This window comes from Lycorma delicatula, chromosome 1, assembly GCF_047948215.1.
Source record: "Lycorma delicatula isolate Av1 chromosome 1, ASM4794821v1, whole genome shotgun sequence".
NCBI classification, from domain to species: domain Eukaryota; kingdom Metazoa; phylum Arthropoda; class Insecta; order Hemiptera; family Fulgoridae; genus Lycorma; species Lycorma delicatula.
This window is the reverse complement of record NC_134455.1, coordinates 250,184,984-250,204,461: the sequence shown is the minus strand read 5'-3', so window position 1 is coordinate 250,204,461 and position 19,478 is coordinate 250,184,984. Positions and strand designations below refer to the sequence as shown.

The following is a 19,478-nucleotide window of genomic DNA, read 5'->3' as shown; positions in this document are numbered from 1 at the left end:
AAACACATTGTTGGCAGACATTTTGGATTGGACGATCAGAATTTAGTTTTAATTGTATCATTTTTCTCATTTCATTGAGTTCTTTAAAATGACATAGCAGATGGCCATTGATCCCATTTAAAATCTTTGAGTTATCCCTCATCTTCCACTAACCAAAAATCAAAAAAAGCGAAATATATAATCATTGAAGTAGCCCCTCAGAACAAGCAAGAATGTTGCAAACTACCCATTTATCTCAATTATAAAAAACGTTATGAGGGGGTTGTAAGTTACTTTTCAGCATCCAGTAGTATGTATATAAAATACACCCATAAACTATCTATTTTTATTACTATTTTATAGACGTAAATACGGTGTCATTTTATTACTTACATGGTCAGCTCGCTGATACAACTTTGAGTTTGCTTCACAGTCGAGCGGGTTGGCGGCGAGAAGGCACAGCGCAGATTGTCCAAAACTAGCGCTCTCGCTCATTTCCATTCAGTGTAGTTCATGACTTAGACGTGACAGCGTGATTTTCGTGTGTTAGTGTTTAGAGTTTTTCGAGGTAGATCGATAAATAATAATAAGTGGTCGGTTCCGTATGTTTCCTCTCTTCTTTATTACTTCCTTGTACGACATAAAGGAAGTATTGTAATCACGAAAAATCTCGATTTTCAGATTTCAACGGAAATATCCATTTTCACTATCCCTGAATCCATTTGACTAGTTTTTGCGTGACGTCTGTGCGTACGTATATACATACAAACAATCCAAAATATTTGGATTCTGGAATTTTTCTTAACTTCAGTAATAAGTCCTCATTTAGAGTTTTTCAACGATACATCATAAGTAGTACTTATTTTCATTGGTTCCAGAGTTATAGCCAAATAAAATTTTAATTAATGAAATAATTGAATCTTAAATTTTACAAGTGGAAAGCACATCGGTTCGGTTCGAATCCGATTTCATTTCCTTTTTTATAACCAGTTTTTTTTTTTTTTTTTAATTTAAATATATTGATTTATTAATAATTATTAACCTCTGATTGAAAAAAAATATGAAAAAAAAATCAGAACTTATTAGTGAAATAAAATGTTATGTACTTTTCATTTTAATTCAAATATTTTTACACAGGCTAATAGTTATTAATAAATCAATATATTTAGATTAAAAAAAAAATGTATATATGTATAATTTTTTTTATATATGTATTTATATAATTTATATACATATTTATGTATATGAAATCGAATTCGAACCGATGTGTGCATGGTTATAAATACTTCAGCGACTTGAAACAAAATTAATATATATAAACTAATATAAAATGCTGATATAGGCACTACAAAAAAATGTAATGTATGTGGTGTCCACCACAATGCAATTGTGTAACTGTCCACTTTATTAAAGCGGAGGATTGCATCTCACTTTCAAATGAAATAAGTTTAAATGAAATGCAGCAAAAAATGTGTATTTGTAATTTAATAGACATACAAGGAAAATGATGTCCACATGAAATTTTTTTTAATATAAAGATATTTACTGTTTTATTTCTTTATGTAAATGTAAACCAGTTTGTTATGTTGCTGGCTAAGTTATCATCTGATTATATTAAGTTATGTTTAAACTGTGTTATTGTAAATAGTTATTCTTTATACATTAAACTACACAGTCACACAATCAGCAACACAGTACAATTATGACACATAAAACATATACTCTACATTTTACAGATAATAAAGAAAATACTTAAAAATATGACTTATCAGTCTTAATTTTTTTCTTAATTACTATCCATGAATCAGTGCTTCAATGTAGAATTAATATAACTAAGTTGGTTATGTGATTTGACAATAAGTGTATTTTGGACAATATTTATGTATAAAAAAGTAGAAAAAGTAGACATGTAAAAAAGTATAAAAATTCAATATGTCAGCCTCAGCCCACACAAAAGCCAGCCAGAAATATAAATTACACGTATCATTGGAAAGGGAAGGTTATGGATCACACACAGGTACCCCAATGTCCGGTGCCGAGCAAATGAGACTGTTTTGGGAGCTTCGCAAAGCTGGCATGGCGTGCTCAGTAAACGATGCTGATGATGCGAGCACCTCTATCACTGCTTATTATGTTTTATATCTCTTACTTCTCATGTCACAATTTATCTGTAGAGTTGGCCAAATGAAGGAACTAAAATTTTCCATTGGAGACTTTCAGTTTTGTTCAAAAAGATATGATTGTGGCTCTCCCATTTAACTCTACAGATATGCTGGTCAATCTGTAGCTTGGAGGAACTTCATCCAAGGTCTATAACTAATGATGCCTGAATAAAAATATCCTTTACTCAAACATACTATATACACAAGTAAGTCAGCATTATATATGTAATATTTAAACATTATTTTAAAAACTTCAGATAACTTAAATTTATATTTAAAATTCCATTAAGGAAACAAATAAATAGTATTATACTTATTTTAAAGAGTCTCACTTTTAATATGTCTTGATAGATCAACATATAAGATGTAATGAGATTAAAAAATACATCATTTTGTTCAATACCTTTCCAATAGAAAATGAGTGGGTGATCATAATGAGCTGCAGAAGCTTGAAGATTTAGTAATACTGGCAATCTAGGTGCTTTTAAAATTATTGCTAATGGAGAGGCTTACTGAATTCTTGATCAAGTTAATGTCACATAACTTTCAACATCAATGTTCTGACACACAATTTGATACTGACACTGATTGAATGCACTGACACATGACTGATAGATACTAAAGGCATGGAATTCTTACACGTCAGATTTTATATAAGTGAAGTTTCAGTTCGAACTCTTTCCAATCTACGCACCAATCAATTATTTAACGATTTACCTGTGATCATATACCCAATATCAAACCAATAAAAAGTGCTACTTGTTTACTGTCTATGTTACACTTTGAACTTAGGAAGTTTGTCAATGACATTTTTGAAGAAACTCTCTGTGGTTGATAAGCAGAAATAAAATCTTTTAAAAAAGATTTCCAGTGCACAATAGGTTTTTCAGTATCTTCCTTTACACATTCTGTTTATACAAATTCTTTATACAGTTAAATAAACATATTTAAATTATCATGTTCCAAAATTCAAGGAGTTTTTTGTATTAAATTGAAACACATTTTCAGTAATACACGTTAAAACATTTGACACTACAGGTTATAAAGTCTCCTTAATACAAATAATTTTTCAAAATATGAACACAGTTGCAATAAGGTACCTTATATTAAGCTATACTAGTTATACCATTTTTTTTCTAGTACCTATCATAGTATCACTTACCTCTATAATAAATTTTCTTGGCCAAATCCTAGTATTTAAAAAAAAAAATGATTTCTATCCTGGAGGCACTCTTTAAGTCTGATTTTGAAACTAGTATTTGTGGCATCTAAACAAGTTCATTATAAAGTTTATCTACTCTCGATCTTCTTCCAAGTCTTCAAAATCAAATAAGTATTTAAGGTGTTTGGTGTCATTGTGAAGCACAGCACAGCTCATTATTAGTTTTGGTACCCTTTCTAACTACACTTGCATGCAGTTACTGAGGTTTGGAAACCTCTGTTTGAGTTGACCAAACACTCTTTTTGTTATGACTCTTTCTTTAGTGTGTTTGCTGTTAAATTGATATTGAATGTCGCCTTCATATGTCTTGAATGGCGCAATCAGCCACAAAGATATACCATAACCAGAGTTGCCTAGCAAAGAAACAGTGCCGTCATATCAGAATGTGTGTTGTATATGACACATCTCCATATTCTTGCATTGTGGACAGAGCCCAACCTCTCGGAACTACTCCTCATAAACTTTTTCTCTGCATTACTTGTCGCCTAAACATTTACACTGCCATAACTCTTGCAATTAATAAATTCATTCCCGAACATTGATGGCTTTTTTATTTCTATGTAGGTGCAATCTAATGCACCAACAACAGTTTGTAAATAATAGGGCATTTGCCACAGTAATTGCATTATTCATCTGTTGTGCTGTATTGGGAAAAAGAATCCAATTACAAGCTTTTTCAAGAATATGACTCATAATATTGTTAATACTTTTACATACTGCTGATCGATCTACTACAAAATTTTCTGCCAATCTGAAGTTCAGGATCAACAGTATAATGTAAAAATATATCCATATGTTTTCTTGGGGTTAGTGCTTTTCCTGAAGTTTCATCACTATGTGGCAAAAATTCTGAAGTTAGAAAATCAAACTTTCAGTCCCGAAATGCATCAGTTATTTGATATACTCATATTTCTTCTTTCTCTATATGTTTTTCCCTCCTTCATACGCCTGAACATCACCATGTCAAAGATAACTGACAAAGTGGAGTGTGCCCTACATTAGACTCTGAAATACTTAAAGTTATACCTTTATGAAAAAACGAAGTTGTAACTATAATGGGTAGTTGTAACTTACTCTGGTGTGAATAAAAGTAAGTTACAACTTCATAGAAGTTACGTTAGAAATACCGTTGTGGTAGCACCCAACCCCTTTTTATTTACTTTACCCATTTAGTCTCAGCTTAGTCATAGTTTTTAGTCTCATTACTGGCAAGGATCATTTCCTCACCAACAAGACTTTCAATATCTTGTCCTCCTCATTAAAATACATACAAAAAATATTGTACATATATATATTACAATGTATGAAACTTTCATCCAGTAAGTCCTAAGTTCAAATCCCAATTTTATTTATAACTTAAAATACTTTAAGTTATAAAGAAAATAATAAAGTTTTTATCTTACCAAAAGAGATTAAAAGAACAATATTTGGTTAAAGTAAATTTAAATCATGTATGTTGTGTTTTTAGAATAATAATTTATTTATTGTCATAAATATGCACTGAAATAGTAGAATAATGTGACGGTATTGGATAATATTATTAGTTTAAAAGACATTAGCTTAGAAATTATTTTTGAGGTTGGCTTATAAGATATTTCTTTATGCAAAAAATAAATATCGATTAAATATATATCGATTTATATGTATTTGTGTTTTATGCTTGAATAGAATATTTATTAATTTATTTGTATAATGTATAAGTATCAAACTTGAATTACCGAAATCGTCATATCTGAAAAAACTTCATTATTAAACGAACTGTACACTAACAGGTAATTAAACTCGTTCATATAAAAGTATTTTTTCAATCGTTCGTGCAGGCAGTCCTACTGCTAAAAACAGTCCACGGTTCTACCGTAGTTACGTTATGCGCGGGAAAGTTAGTGCTACTAATCTGTCTTTAGTGAGGTTAAGTATGCGTTTCTGTTTGAATAACTGGTTACTTGAGATAGTAATTATTTAGTGTTACTTAATTACGTGGACGATTAATTGGTTGATGTCTTAAGTTCAGTGTCAACGCTGCCTATTTTAACGTTTCTGTACTGATAGTAGTAAACTGATGCCCATAATACTTGTAACAACATTATGAGTAATAATGAAACAATTTCGTGGCCAACTAACTTTCCGGAATTAAAGGTTTGTGGTTTATTTTATATGAATTTCAGGGCAAGATTACAATTGCCATGTTATTTTTGGTGTATGGTGCTGTTTACTAGCTGCTTCATATGGTAGTAAATTTTGAATGTTTTTTATCTGTATTGAATTATAAAAAAAGTATGATACCTGAAGAAAAAATTAAATAAATCAAATATTTTATTTAATAACGAATGTTGGATGATTGAAAAACATAGAACATTATTGAATTTTATAACAAAGATTAAAGTAATTAGGTTTCTAGATAAGTGGAAGTATGTTTCCATAATTTCTTTTTAAGACTCCCTCAATAGCATTGCACTGTAATTAAGTATTGCAATTTACCTGTGTTGATAAATTACCTTAATGGTTATATTAAATAATAAGTTGAACAACGTAGAGATATTCACTTCCAAATAATGCAAGTTCTATACATAATACAATCAACAACCTTTGCAAATCACTTGATGGAATAGAGTACACATACAAGAATATTAACCAAAACATATAACAAGTTTTATATATATATATATATATATATATATATATATTTATATATATATATATTTATATATATATATTTATATATATATATTAAAATATACACAGCATATTACAATCTTAACCTCAACAAGTATGAAATTTTAGACATTTGTTATTGAATCCAATGATACCACTGGATCATAGTCATAAGAAGATCTTATGAAAGCGTGCTTATAATTGTTTTCTAAGTGAATCAATATTTCTGTTCTGTAAAAGTGTAAACATTTTATTGTGCTCATCTATTATTTTGTTTTATGTTTAATAGTGTGTGGTAATACCTAAGTCTTTTGGATTATAAGAAAATAATTAACTTAATGGTTTAATGTTGCTTAACAGTGAGATTTATAGTATGAAGAATCGCTCAATCGCAGCTCTATTCATAATTTCTTATAATAGCTTGTTGATGGCTTTATATAAATTCTGGAAAAAGATACATAACTAGCTCTAGATATATTCTACAATTATGTAGGCTTTCTGCTTTATCCTTTATTTTACTTTTTTGTAAACATATATACTACATCAATGTACAACATAGCATCCAACAACTGCAACCCATTTCATATATTTAGGCTCAAATCTATTTTATTGATACTAGGATCAGGTAATAAATTGAGTTGAAAAATAATAAACATGAAAATATGTTTTGGAGAATGATTTACAAGACAATGAGGTGAAATTAAGTTGGTGTTAAAAATTTTATCATAACCTCAAACTTGATTTTTTTGCCATGTTTTTCATATTGTTTTGTTTATTATTGTAGTTTGGTTTTCAGCATTAAACATTTGCTTCTTAGTTTTATTTTAACTGTTTTGTTGGGTTTGTGCTTTTTTAGATTAGATAAATTTCCCTAAACTTGTCATGGTTTTCTTAACCTCAATTTTGTATGTTTATCAGCGGTAAAACTTATTAAACTAATTCTCAAAGACAAAACTATGATTAAGTAGGCTAACATTAAAACACAATTTAGCTAGTACATGTTTTAAAGTAATTAAATATTAAGTCAGTTGATAATACAAAAAAGGCTGTATGTACATTTTTTCTTAATGATGTAATTGTTTACCAGTACTTATATTCATAAATCAAACCAAAATTCATAAGGAATTTAAACTATAGGCCATATAACTAGAAGTTTAAATAAATTTCTTTCCTCACTTGTCCTTTATTTTTTTAACCTGTGCTTTCAAGAGCTTCCAGTTTTTGTCCAGCCCTGTGACAGCTCTCTCAGCACATCCTGAATTCCTTTTTTTATTCATACTTTTGGGGACTATCTCAATTTTTGGTAAATAAGGCCTTGCTTTTTGACTTTGAAGTGTTATTCCCTATGAAACTGAATATTTGATTTGTTATAGCGTTTTATATTGTTGAAATTCTGTAATCAATTCTACCTATATCAGATGTATGTGAAGGGATAGGTAAATGGCTACAAATTTAGATTTTAATTAATTAAAGACATTGTAGTCTGAGTTAATTGGTGACGTTTCAGAAGAGTGTGTGTGTGAGTGAATATATGTGTGTGTGTATTCATGTTTTTATGTCTGATATTGTTATGTTTAAATGTTGTAACAATTAAATGTTGTCACATCATCACCTGATGATGTGACAGGTCAGGTGAATCTTTATCATTTGCCACCTGACGCTAGAAATTATGTTGGCCATCTTCATGGGGAACGATTCCACTCAACAATGAAAATGTTTCAGGTTCAAAAATAGCTTATTTTTATGTATTTCCATCTGTTGAATTAAAAAATCACCATAAAAATGACCGATTAGCTTTTACTTCGGAGATACAATGATGTCATTTTTTACCTGAGCTACATTTTTAGTTTGGAGGTAATTTTGCTTTTGGAGTTGTGTTGTTAAATGACAAAACACAACATTCTCCAGCTGTTTGTAGGTTATAAACATTATTACTGTTGCTGTGACTGTGAGTATCAATTGTTTGTGTTGTAATTAATGCAAAATTTCTGGTTTTCGAGTGCTTTTGAAGTGAAAAATTTGTTAAATCAAAATGCCACAAAAATGTTGTAAAGTCAATGAATAATTTTTGTTACATTTGTGAAATAACATTTTCATCGCAGAAACGCAATCTGACGCCTCTTGTGAAGACTGCCAATCAGCATTATTTTGGTATGAATATAGGGGACCAGGATAAGTTATGGGCTCCACATATGTGTTACATCTCTTGTTCAGTTATACTACGAGAATGGCTGAAAAATAAAAAAACAATCTATGGTTTGGTGGAGCCTACAAACCACACAGATAACTGCTATTTCTACCTGACTCCACTTGTAAAGGCAGGATTGTTGATGAAAAAAAGAGGAACATTTAAGTAACCCATTCTTCTATCTGATATTCGATCTATTCCACATTCAGATAGTTTACCAGTTCCTACTCCACTCCAAAATTATGAGCTTGAAGTAGAAAACGAAGACAGTGTGGAAGAAGAAGAACCCAACAAGCCTTCTCCACGTCTCATGACTCTGATTTTGACAAAAAAGATGATAAACCACACAGACTGAATTAAATGGAATTGAGTGATCTCATTCGAGACCAGGGTTTGTTGAAGGAGAAGGTAGAAGTTAGAAGGATTTGACTCATGAAGTGAAGGAAATGTTAAAAAAAATTCTTTCTTGGATAGTCTTGGCCTCTTCATTGAAGAAGGACATACTGGACAGAGTAACTGAGGTTGATTTCAGGAAAAACAAGTATTCTTATTGTGGCATATAGTCTCAGGAGAAACCTACAAAAGAAATTATCAAATTAATTGAATGAAAACTTTTTTGGTGTTAGCTCTTTTATAAAACTAGGAGCAAAGTTTTTGGATTTGTTAATGTTAAATAGTTGAGATTCTTTAGCTGTGGGAAGTGAATGAAAATGATTTAATTGTTATAGTAGGGAATACACTTTAACATGATGTAGGAAAACACTTGTCATATTAGTTGCCCTTGGTTAAGGCTGCTGAAGATTTTAAGTCACTTTTAAATAAGATTCTACATAAAATAGTTTTTAATATCTTTAAATGTTACAACAGTAATTTAACACAGGAAATATTAGTTTCTAATTCTGTTCTTATGCAAAATTTGCAGGAAAATTCTGATTTAAAACAAAGAATTTATTTTTTATATTTGAATAATAGTCTTAAAAGAAGAGATTTTACTAATCTTGGTCTATACCTGTCAAAGATTGGTAAAACAAAACTCACAGCAGAACTGGTTATTATTCCTAAAAAGATATTAAACTATAAATAAATTGCTTCGTTATTGTTGAAACCTTTTGCAAATTTGGTGTCCTTCTCAGCAGTTGATAATGGAAAAATGATAAGAATTGCTACTTGTTGTATTCTTCAACAGGGTTCTCGCTTTTTGAAATTTCCATTGATGGGTGGTTGAGAGTGACATCCTTCTGAGCAAGCCATAAAATTTTCTATAAATTGTAATTTTTTAGGGGTGAGAGATTAGGTGGCGCCTTGGTAGGGCATAAGAGGGTTTACTTTTTAAATAAATTTGAATTCATTCAAATCACAATGTTGGTGGTATTGGTCGATCTAGTTTCAGATCTATGAAGTTCAGCTTCCAACTCTTCAGGGCAGCTGATAATGGTTTAAAACTTAAAGGTGTTAAACAAAAATTAACTAACAAATATATTGATAATGACAATGGTAGCAGTTGCAGTGTAATGGTAGCAGGTAATGGTTTAATTTCTTTTCTTGTAATTTAAAATCTTGACGTAATGAAGTTAATGTTTTGGTATCTATTATTGAGTCATCATTTGATGACTCAATAATGTTAACATGTCTATATTTATAGACATGTTAATCAGTAGTGAAAATTGGTTTTCGCAGAGTGAGTTTACTGTATTTCTGATGGTTAGGTTTTGGGATCTTCTTTTTGCCAGACTGAGGGATTTGATGGTCCTATGATTTGTTCTCACCTTTCTGATTTTTTTTTGGAGATTGGCTTTGTTGAGCAGTTTTTAGTGGAAAGACACTGTGAGATGTGTGTTGTTAGGCTCTTAGACTTGAATATGATTGTTTTAGGTAAGAATTTCTAATGGCAGCATTGATATCTTTTTTTATAATTGAAAAAGTTTTGGATAGCTTGAACAGAAGTCAAAAAATTATTGTTGCTGGTGATTTTAATGTGTATCCCACAATTAATGATCATAATTTTAATAGCATGAATGACACCTTTTACTCTTGGTTTGTTTTTTTTTTTTTTAATTTAGATGCTACTAGATTGAGCAGATATTGGGATAATTACTTGTTAGTTTTGATTTGGGAATATGCAAATCTACAATTATTGATTCCAGTTTTTCTGACCATAAGTGTTTGTTACTAAAAGTAAATTTAAATAAAAGTTTTGGTGAGCTAGCTGAGAAATCATTTCAATCTACAAGTAATCGTGTGTTTAATCTTTTTGGTTCTGTTTTGGACATTGACTGGGATTTTTGTTATGATAACAGTATTGATCTGAATGTTAAATGAACTTTCTTTTCTCCAGAAGATAAATCATGTGTTTTAATGGAATTTTCCTTTAAATTGGAAGGAAGGGAATGCACAGAACTTGATCTAAGGGTTGGTGTAGTGATGATTTAAGATATATACATGATTTTCTTAACATGCAAATTTTTTTTTTTTTTTTTTTGTCTTCAGTCATTTGACTGGTTTGATGCAGCTCTCCAAGATTCCCTATCTAGTGCTAGTCCTTTCATTTCAGTATACCCTCTACATCCTACATCCCCAACAATTTGTTTTACATACTCCAAACGTGGCCTGCCTACACAATTTTTCCCTTCTACCTGTCCTTCCAATATTAAAGCGACTATTCCAGGATGCCTTAGTATGTGGCCTATAAGTCTGTCTCTTCTTTTAACTATATTTTTCCAAACGCTTCTTTCTTCATCTATTTGCCGCAATACCTCTTCATTTGTCACTTTATCCACCCATCTGATTTTTAACATTCTCCTATAGCACCACATTTCAAAAGCTTCTAATCTTTTCTTCTCAGATACTCCGATTGTCCAAGTTTCACTTCCATATAAAGCGACACTCCAAACATACACTTTCAAAAATCTTTTCCTGAGATTTAAATTAATTTTTGATGTAAACAAATTATATTTCTTACTGAAGGCTCGTTTCGCTTGTGCTATTCGGCATTTTATATCGCTCCTGCTTCGTCCATCTTTAGTAATTTTACTTCCCAAATAACAAAATTCTTCTACCTCCATAATCTTTTCTCCTCCTATTTTCACATTCAGTGGTCCATCTTTGTTATTTCTACTACATTTCATTACTTTTGTTTTGTTCTTGTTTATTTTCATGCGATAGTTCTTGCGTAGGACTTCATCTATGCCGTTCATTGTTTCTTCTAAATCCTTTTTACTCTCGGCTAGAATTACTATATCATCAGCAAATCGTAGCATCTTTATCTTTTCACCTTGTACTGTTACTCCGAATCTAAATTGTTCTTTGACATCATTAACTGCTAGTTCCATGTAAAGATTAAAAAGTAACGGAGATAGGGAACATCCTTGTCGGACTCCCTTTCTTATTAGGGCTTCTTTCTTATGTTCTTCAATTGTTATTGTTGCTGTTTGGTTCCTGTACATGTTAGCAATTGTTCTTCTATCTCTGTATTTGAACCCTAATTTTTTTAAAATGCTGAACATTTTATTCCAATCTACGTTATCGAAAGCCTTTTCTAGGTCTATAAACGCCAAGTATGTTGGTTTGTTTTTCTTTAATCTTCCTTCTACTATTAATCTGAGGCCTAAAATTGCTTCCCTTGTCCCTATACTTTTCCTGAAACCAAATTGGTCTTCTCCTAACACTTCTTCCACTCTCCTCTCAATTCTTCTGTATAAAATTCTAGTTAAGATTTTTGATGCATGACTAGTTAAACTAATTGTTCTATATTCTTCACATTTATCTGCCCCTGCTTTCTTTGGTATCATAACTATAACACTTTTTTTGAAGTCTGACGGAAATTCCCCTTTTTCATAAATATTACACACCAGTTTGTATAATCTATCAATCGCTTCCTCACCTGCACTGCGCAGTAATTCTATAGGTATTCCGTCTATTCCAGGAGCCTTTCTGCCATTTAAATCTTTTAATGCTCTCTTAAATTCAGATCTCAGTATTGTTTCTCCCATTTCATCCTCCTCAACTTCCTCTTCTTCCTCTATAAAACCATTTTCTAATTCATTTCCTCCGTATAACTCTTCAATATATTCCACCCATCTGTCGACTTTACCTTTCGTATTATATATTGGTGTACCATCTTTGTTTAACACATTATTAGATTTTAATTTATGTACCCCAAAGTTTTCCTTAACTTTCCTGTATGCTCCGTCTATTTTACCAATGTTCATTTCTCTTTCCACTTCTGAACACTTTTCTTTAATCCACTCTTCTTTCGCCAGTTTGCACTTCCTATTTATAGCATTTCTTAAATGCCGATAGTTCCTTTTACTTTCTTCATCATTAGCATTCTTATATTTTCTACGTTCATCCATCAGCTGCAATATATCGTCTGAAACCCAAGGTTTTCTACCAGTTCTCTTTATTCTGCCTAAGTTTGCTTCTGCTGATTTAAGAATTTCCTTTTTAACATTCTCCCATTCTTCTTCTACATTTTCTACCTTATCTTTTTTACTCAGACCTCTTGCGATGTCCTCCTCAAAAATCTTCTTTACCTCCTCTTCCTCAAGCTTCTCTAAATTCCACCGATTCATCCGACAACTTTTCTTCAGGTTTTTAAACCCCAATCTACATTTCATTATCACCAAATTATGGTCGCTATCAATGTCTGCTCCAGGGTAAGTTTTGCAGTCAACGAGTTGATTTCTAAATCTTTGCTTAACCATGATATAATCTATCTGATACCTTGCAGTATCGCCTGGCTTTTTCCAAGTGTATATTCTTCTATTATGATTTTTAAATTGGGTGTTGGCAATTACTAAATTATACTTCGTGCAAAACTCTATAAGTCGGTCCCCTCTTTCATTCCTTCTGCCCAGCCCGTATTCACCCACTATATTTCCTTCCTTGCCTTTTCCAATGCTTGCATTCCAGTCTCCAACTATTATTAAATTTTCATCTCCTTTTACGTGTTTAATTGCTTCATCAATCTCTTCGTATACACACTCTACCTCATCATCATCATGGGCGCTTGTAGGCATATAAACGTTAACAATCGTTGTCGGTTTAGGTTTTGATTTTATCCTTATTACAATGATTCTATCGCTATGCGTTTTGAAATACTCCACTCTCCTCCCTATCTTCTTGTTCATCACGAAACCTACTCCTGCCTGCCCATTATTTGACGCTGAGTTAATTACTCTAAAATCACCTGACCAAAAGTTGCCTTCCTCTTCCCACCTAACCTCACTAATTCCTACTATATCCACATTCACCCTATCCATTTCCCTTTTTAAATTTTCTAGCCTACCAACCTTTTTTAAGCTTCTAACATTCCACGCTCCGACTCGTAGAATGTTATTTTTTAATTTTCTGGTGACCCCTTCCTTAGTAGTCCCCACCCGGAGATCCGAACGGGGGACTATTTTACCTCCGGAATATTTTACCAAGGAAGGCGCCTCCATTATTGCTATGTGAAAATGCAGAGAGCCACATTTTCTTGGAAAAAAAGCAGCTGTAGTTTTCCATTGCTTTCAGCTGCGCAGTACTCAGAGGACTGAGTGATGTTGATACGGCCGTTTAAGTCATTGTGACTCACGCCCCTAACAACTACTGAAAGAGCTGCTGCCCTCTTTCAGGAATCATTCCTTAGTCTGGCTCTCAACAGATACCTCTCCGATATGGTTGCACCTTCGGTCCAGCTACTCTGTATCCCTGAGCACTCAAGCCCCCTCACCAACGGCAAGGTCTCATGATTCATAGAGGAGGAACATGCAAATAATTTACATAAAATATTTAACACTGATTTAACTAAACGTCTGAAATGTAACTTTAAATGGACCTATAGAGAATCCCTAATTGCTGCTAAAGTGAAATATTATGACAATTTTATAAATAAATCAACTCACAAAAAGCTGTCGAATTGTATAAATAAAAAATTGAACAACCAGAACTAGGCTAAGTTTTCTAATAAATTGTTTTGTGATCACTAAATTTTTTTTTACTTTCCAGAAAAATTCATTTCCAATTTGCTTAGTAATGCAACAAAATATCGTGCGTTTCAAAATGAATATCGTAGACGTTAAAGCTACTTAATATTTCTCAAGTTTCACTTACATTGATTAATTATACATGAAATGAAAGAACAACTCGAACAGTTTCAGCTGTGTACAAGTTCATAAACTGTTTTCTGTACCTTCTGCTTGAAAGCGCAAGTAGCAAAGATGAGACCCCAACAAAAAGCGTTTTCTGTTTTGCAGTTTGCAAAGTGTTAATCTGTAATTACCGTTCAACGTTCGTTCCGTTTGAACTTCCTTTGCGATTCTCGATTCACAATAACATTCGTAGATGATAAAAACAATTCGAAACCATTGGTGTATTTGTAAAGGGGAATGTATAGGACGATCTAGTTGTCCAAAAACAATGTTAAACGTGTAACATAGTCTTGTACGTAGTCCTAGGAAATCCGTTAGAAAGGCTAGCCGCGAATTAGCAATTCCAGTGACGTCTGTGTGGAGGGTTTTTAGGAAACGCTTACAACTGCGTCCATATCGTTTACAGCTGTTAATCTTACAGATTATGTTTTGCGTGCTAGCTTCTGAAATAAAATTATGCACTTGACGATGAAAACTCTTTATCGTGTCGTGTTCAGCGACATTTCATGTTAATGGAAAAGTAAACACTCACGTTGTGCGTATTTGGGGATCAGAAAATCCTCACGAAATATTGCATTGGGATCGAGACCCCCCTCCCATTTTGTCCCGTATCCCCACGGCAAGTTTACGGGCCGGTTTTTTTTCGCGGAAACGAGTGTGTCTGGAATGAACCACCTTGATATGCTACAACCAAGGCTCTTTCCTCAACTGCAGTAGGAACCACAGAACTTTATTAGGCAACAGTATGGTACGTCTCCTCACTGGCATAACCTGTATATGATTTTTTTTTTTTAATAACATTCTTCCCCACCCCTGCATCGGTCGCCGGGGACCAGATGACAGGTCTTGTTTGCCCTGGCCTTTACGTTCGCACGATCTGTTAACGTACGAGTTTTTTCCTTTGGGGTTTATAAACGATCAAATGTATGTTCCACCATTACCAGCTGACTTACCTGAGTTGAGACACAAGGTTGAAACAGCTGTCACTTCAACTCCTCTATTGGTGGATGTGTGCTGTGTGACGATTGGTGGTCACATCGAACAGTTATAGGAAAAACTGTTTGAAGTGTTCTTTTATAATTTATCAGTGTAAATAAAACTTAATAAATATTACATAATTTTAAATCCCTGATATTCATTTTGAAAGACACGGTAATTCAATTTTAAACATACAAGTGGTGGCACTGAGCCTTCTTTTTTTTTAAATTTATGAAACAATAGAGAATTGTTAAATAAAATTAATTCCTTAAAGAATAGTAATTTCCCAGATCTTTATGGGTTAACAAGTAAGTTGATCAGATACATGGCTGTAGTTATTTCTAAATATTTATTGTTCTTAATGATTGAATTAGATTATCAGTTTTCCTGATGCATTGAAATTGGCTATTCTTCCCTTGTATAAGAAGGGTGATGTTGATGATCCCTCAAATTACAGACCCATTTCAATTTTGCCTATTTTTGAAAAAGCTTTATAAAAGTAAAATTGTTTCTTATTTTGAAAATAATGTGAGGCTCAGTTTGGCTTCAGGCAGAACCCGAGTATCAGTGATGCTATTTTGAGCATTATCAATAAGACCCTTTACTGTTGAGAAAAGGTTTTTAACTATAGCAACATTTTTTGATCATAGTAAATCTTTTGACTGCATTCAACGTGGCATTTTATTTGAAAAATTAAAATTGTATTATCTTACTGAGGGAGCCATAAAATTGACTTATTTAAATAAGAACAAGCTGTGAAATTTAACTGTATTCTATCAGATTTTTTATATTTATTTTGTGGTGTACCTCGGGACTTGATGCTTGTACCTATTTAGTATATAACTTTTACAAATGTTTTGATTTTAGGTTTGGGCTTAATAAAAAATTCACACCTAGTGACTTACTGATACAACAAAAATCAAATTCAACAGCTCTTTAAATGATCTTGTTTGTATAAATGATGAAGTCAAATGAGGGATTAAGGGTTGTTGTTTTTTTAGATAGTAGTACTCAGCCAGAAAAAATTGAATTCAAGGATTCTTGCTTTACGATACATTGAGGATATTGCAAACAACTGTGAGTTAAAGTTTTTAGGTGTAACATATATTGAGTTCATTGGTGAACATATAAGTGATGGTCTTTTCTTCCTTCATAGTTTGAAGGAATGTGTAAGTAATGTAGTTTTGAGGTTTGCTTATTATGGACGTTCACAGTTATCGTAACTTTCCCACTCTGTTATTTAAAGACAATGGAAAGCTGTATGTATAATAGCTTCATTGGATTTGGAAGGTGAGTGTAGAGGTAAATTTGTAGAATTGGGATATTGTCTTTACCTCGTATATAAGGGTGTTTATAAAAAGTGTTTCAAGAATTCCAGGGTATGGTCCCCCAATCAAAATAAAGAAAAAACTTAATATCAACAATGTCTGGATGCATAGTTTACCAGCTATCTGCCGTTTTGTATTTTTAACATAAAAATCTATTACTCAGGAGTAGTTAATCATATCGAGCTGATATTTAGTGTATTTCTATGGTACCGAGAGGTTTACTTGCATAAAAATTATAAATAATGAGATTAAATAATAAAAATAATGACAATAGTAATAATAAACAAATAACGGTAATGGTAATCACAACATCTTGATTCCCCCCCGAGGGGAGAATCTTTTATTGCAAATATTTATCCTTTTTAATAAATAAAACTACCCTACAGTTTATGAATAAATTTAGTACTTTACTCCTTTCACTAATTGTCTATAGTAACTCACCAAACAATTTCCTACATTCCCACTGCCCTTATGGAATGCTTGTAATGTCACTTCACACGTACCAACATGCACCATGTCGCTTAAGACTCCTCACGTGATACTCCATCAAAAACTCAACTCAACTCGTCTTTCGTGGAGTATCTATACACCTATCCTCTTTACCTGCCAGACCCTATCCTCTATCACCAGACCCAAGTTGAAGCGTGAGTATGATCTTTAAGGACATTTTCCCATACATTCCTACTGTGGTCTGGTAATTCTTCTCATGGAACATCTGTTGTAGGTGTGTCAGCGGGCAGTATTACAAAGAACAATTCTTAAACGGACCTTTAGTCTTAAAAAAGGATCCCTTTTAGTCGCTTTCTGGATTCCTCCCATTATATTTTCTACTTTTTTCTTCCTAATTGACAGGAATCCATTATTCAGGTCCATTATACATTATACTTGTTACAATAGCTTTCATTATCAAGGTTTATTTATCTACATTTTTACCTAGTTTTCCTTCCCGCCTTTTTTTATATGTTAATCATTTTTTTTCTCCTCAATATTTCAATTTTGCATTTAATTTCTAGGCTTAGTTTGTATGTTACAGGATGTTAAGCTCACATAGGCCAAAGCCTTTTTAACTTGTTTGTATTAATATTTTTTTGTTCTCTGGTTTTTCTGTAATTTCTTAATTTTACCCCATCTTCACAGTTGCTAAAGTGTAGTCATAACGTGCGTCTGCTCTTATTATATTACTAGGTCTATAATTTGGTTTTTAAAATTTACCCTTGCCATTATACATAATCTTCACAAACTACAAAGAGAAGAAGAATTTCAAGAGAACTAAAAAGAGAAGAAGGTATTCTCTTGGCTTCAAGTTTGCATATTTTTTTCTTGCATGTGAATTTTTTAACAATCTGACTTGCCTACTTTTATAACAATAATATGTAGTTTCCACTCAGTAAATAGTATTAATCACTCGAAAGAGTGCACATGTTTTATGATGTAGCTCCGCTGACTGACAACTTGAAATTTTCACAAAGGTAATATTTACTTAATGACTGGCAGAAACAAATACCTTTACAATCTTATTTGTTCTACCTTTTTAATCACATCTTTCATTAGATAAATTGTATTCATAATTTGTGTATTGTTTCTATCTTTTTTTTGCACAAGAAATAGATATAAACTTGCAATATTGTTGATTTAATATATCTTGTCAAAAGAATTCTCTTGCTGAGGTACACTCATTGACCTATCTTCTTACGAGTTATTATGCATGCAAAGTTATTGATTGATAAATAGATTACTTCTGCCTGAACAAAAATGTCCTGATCTCTCTACAGATTATGAGCTGACTGGTTTGCTTATTATCTAAAGAAGGCTTCCTAGCTCTAAGAACTCTTCCTTTAGGTGGGGGTTTTGCCTTGTGCTGGATCTCCTCTGAGGATGGATTGTACTCTTTCAACCAAACCATTTACTTTTTTCCTTAGCTTGATTTCTTCTGCCCTAGTCTGGGTCCTGTGACTAGGCCCAACCCTGCTGTTTGTGCTGAGAATGCTGGAAATTTATTGTAAAATGTACTCTTACTTAACAGAATATTGGATTAATATAACCTAGACTCCATATTAATTGTGGTTATTTTATTATGCTGTTGGAATTGTGAATATGATTTAATTTTTTTTTTTTAGAGGCTGGATAATCTTCTGCGTTGTGGAATTTGTTATGATTATATGAAGACTTGTATGATGACATCCTGCTATCATAATTGTAAGTTGTCTATTAATTCAGATCTTGGATTTTGTTCGCTTTTAATTTACATTCTTTTATTTACCTAGATATTTTGTATTATTATTTATATTAAATTATAAGATCTTCTTATAAATTAAGAAAGTTAGTATAAATATTCTGTTTATTAATGGTAAATTTTTATCAAAATATCCTTTAGTAATCAGACTCTTCACTATCTCAATGACAACTTCAAAATACAGAACAATGTTTTTTAATTTATGATGCATTAGTCCATATGATAACTGTTAGTAAAAATTATCTGAAGCATGATTTTTTATGAGAAACTAAATTTCTCTAATATGGCATGTTAAAAACGCGTCATATTTTTAGTTAATGTTGCAGCCATGTTCAATGAATGGATAATATTTTCAACCCTGGTAATTGTTAATGCTGCTGGTAATAGTTTTTTAAAAGATGCTTTCAGAATTTGGTCAAAAAGTATGTTTGATTTTAATTGTATTTGTTCACTTATTTTTCAGAGTTGATTTTTATGCAACTGAATAATTCATTTTGTATGAATATATGTGTGCATATTTGAGATTTGTAACTATGAGTTGACAGACAAATGTTAACTACATGTCATTGTAAGCATATGCTCATTGTATAGCTTTGTTAATTCTG

General features: G+C 31.9%; 1 protein-coding gene across 2 annotated transcripts in view; it reads left to right on the top strand.

The window, feature by feature from the left end:
* The first annotated feature begins 5,058 nt into the window (after window positions 1-5,058).
* LOC142330308 (E3 ubiquitin-protein ligase RAD18-like) overlaps window positions 5,059-19,478 on the top strand; it is a 61,355-nt gene continuing 46,935 nt past the window's right edge. The window contains exons 1-2 of one of the 2 annotated variants that reach the window (XM_075375534.1): window positions 5,059-5,135; window positions 18,758-18,836. In XM_075375534.1, coding sequence (XP_075231649.1) covers window positions 18,800-18,836 — 37 coding nt within the window. In that variant the 5' untranslated portion in view covers window positions 5,059-5,135; window positions 18,758-18,799. Of the gene's footprint in view, window positions 5,136-5,252; window positions 5,500-18,757; window positions 18,837-19,478 lie in introns of those variants that run through there. The other variant, XM_075375525.1, reaches the window with a different exon arrangement.